This window comes from Buceros rhinoceros, unplaced genomic scaffold (genome assembly GCF_000710305.1).
Source record: "Buceros rhinoceros silvestris isolate BGI_N320 unplaced genomic scaffold, ASM71030v1 scaffold11860, whole genome shotgun sequence".
Lineage (NCBI taxonomy): Eukaryota > Metazoa > Chordata > Aves > Bucerotiformes > Bucerotidae > Buceros > Buceros rhinoceros.
In genome coordinates, this window is record NW_010389069.1 from 12,529 (window position 1) to 13,337 (window position 809).

Below are 809 nucleotides of genomic sequence, written 5' to 3' on the forward strand. Positions count from 1 at the left end.
TCCCTGTTCTTGCTTGCGATCGACCAGTTCAGAGTGAAAATCCTTTGCCCAAACCTTCAACACCCCCCATTGGTAAAGCACAACCACGTCCTTGTTCTGGGTCTGGTTCTCGGGGAGCGACAGGCACCGCTGCAGAGCCCATGGTTGATTCAAAAGCATTTTCTTTTATTGCTCTTGTTAGTAAAGTAGTGAGAAAACACCACCAGGATCTGTTTGCAAAATGCTAATTCAGATGAAGCCACAATTTCCAGCAGGAAAATCTTCCACGCAAAGCTGCTGCCCACGCTTGTACATACACGAGCTCTGCTTGGCCCCGCGGGTCAAACTAATTTTGGACTTGCCCGGGAAGAGGCCTTGACGCCGTGATTTAGCGCTGGAGTCTTTCATCAGGGGAGGACAGGGCACGTGCTTAATCAGCTCGGTAATGGAACTGATAGATATTTGCCTGCTCCCATACATCACCGTAATTACCGCCGTGCCAGCAGCTTGCGCTGAAGTGCCTTTGCCGGGGGCTCGGGGAGCGGGAGGGGGTCCATGCACAGGGGGTGTCGGGCACAGCTGGTGTCTGGGGCTGGAGCGAGATGCTAACTCACCTGTTGGTTGTAGCCGGCCTTTCCTGTGGCCAGCAGGCGAGCAGCAGCCCTGCAGCACCGCCCCAGCAGCCTCCGACTGCTTCGGCTTCAGCGGGAGGGGAAGGGGTGCAACGACCGACCTACGCGGGTAAGGGGGCCCTGCAGCAGTGGGGTTCTGTCCTGGCACCTGAACACAACGATATGCTATTGCCCTGTGCAGTATCTGTCCCTCCAAGA

General features: G+C 56.0%; 1 protein-coding gene across 1 annotated transcript in view; it reads left to right on the forward strand.

Annotated features, from left to right (window-relative positions):
* Nucleotides 1–581: 581 nt before the first annotated feature.
* The window catches only part of LOC104490517 (chromosome unknown open reading frame, human C1orf186), a 1,297-nt gene continuing 1,069 nt past the window's right edge, over nt 582–809 (forward strand). Inside the window, exon 1 of the mRNA XM_010132815.1 lies at nt 582–720. Coding sequence (XP_010131117.1) covers nt 582–720 — 139 coding nt within the window. The remainder of the gene's footprint in view (nt 721–809) is intronic.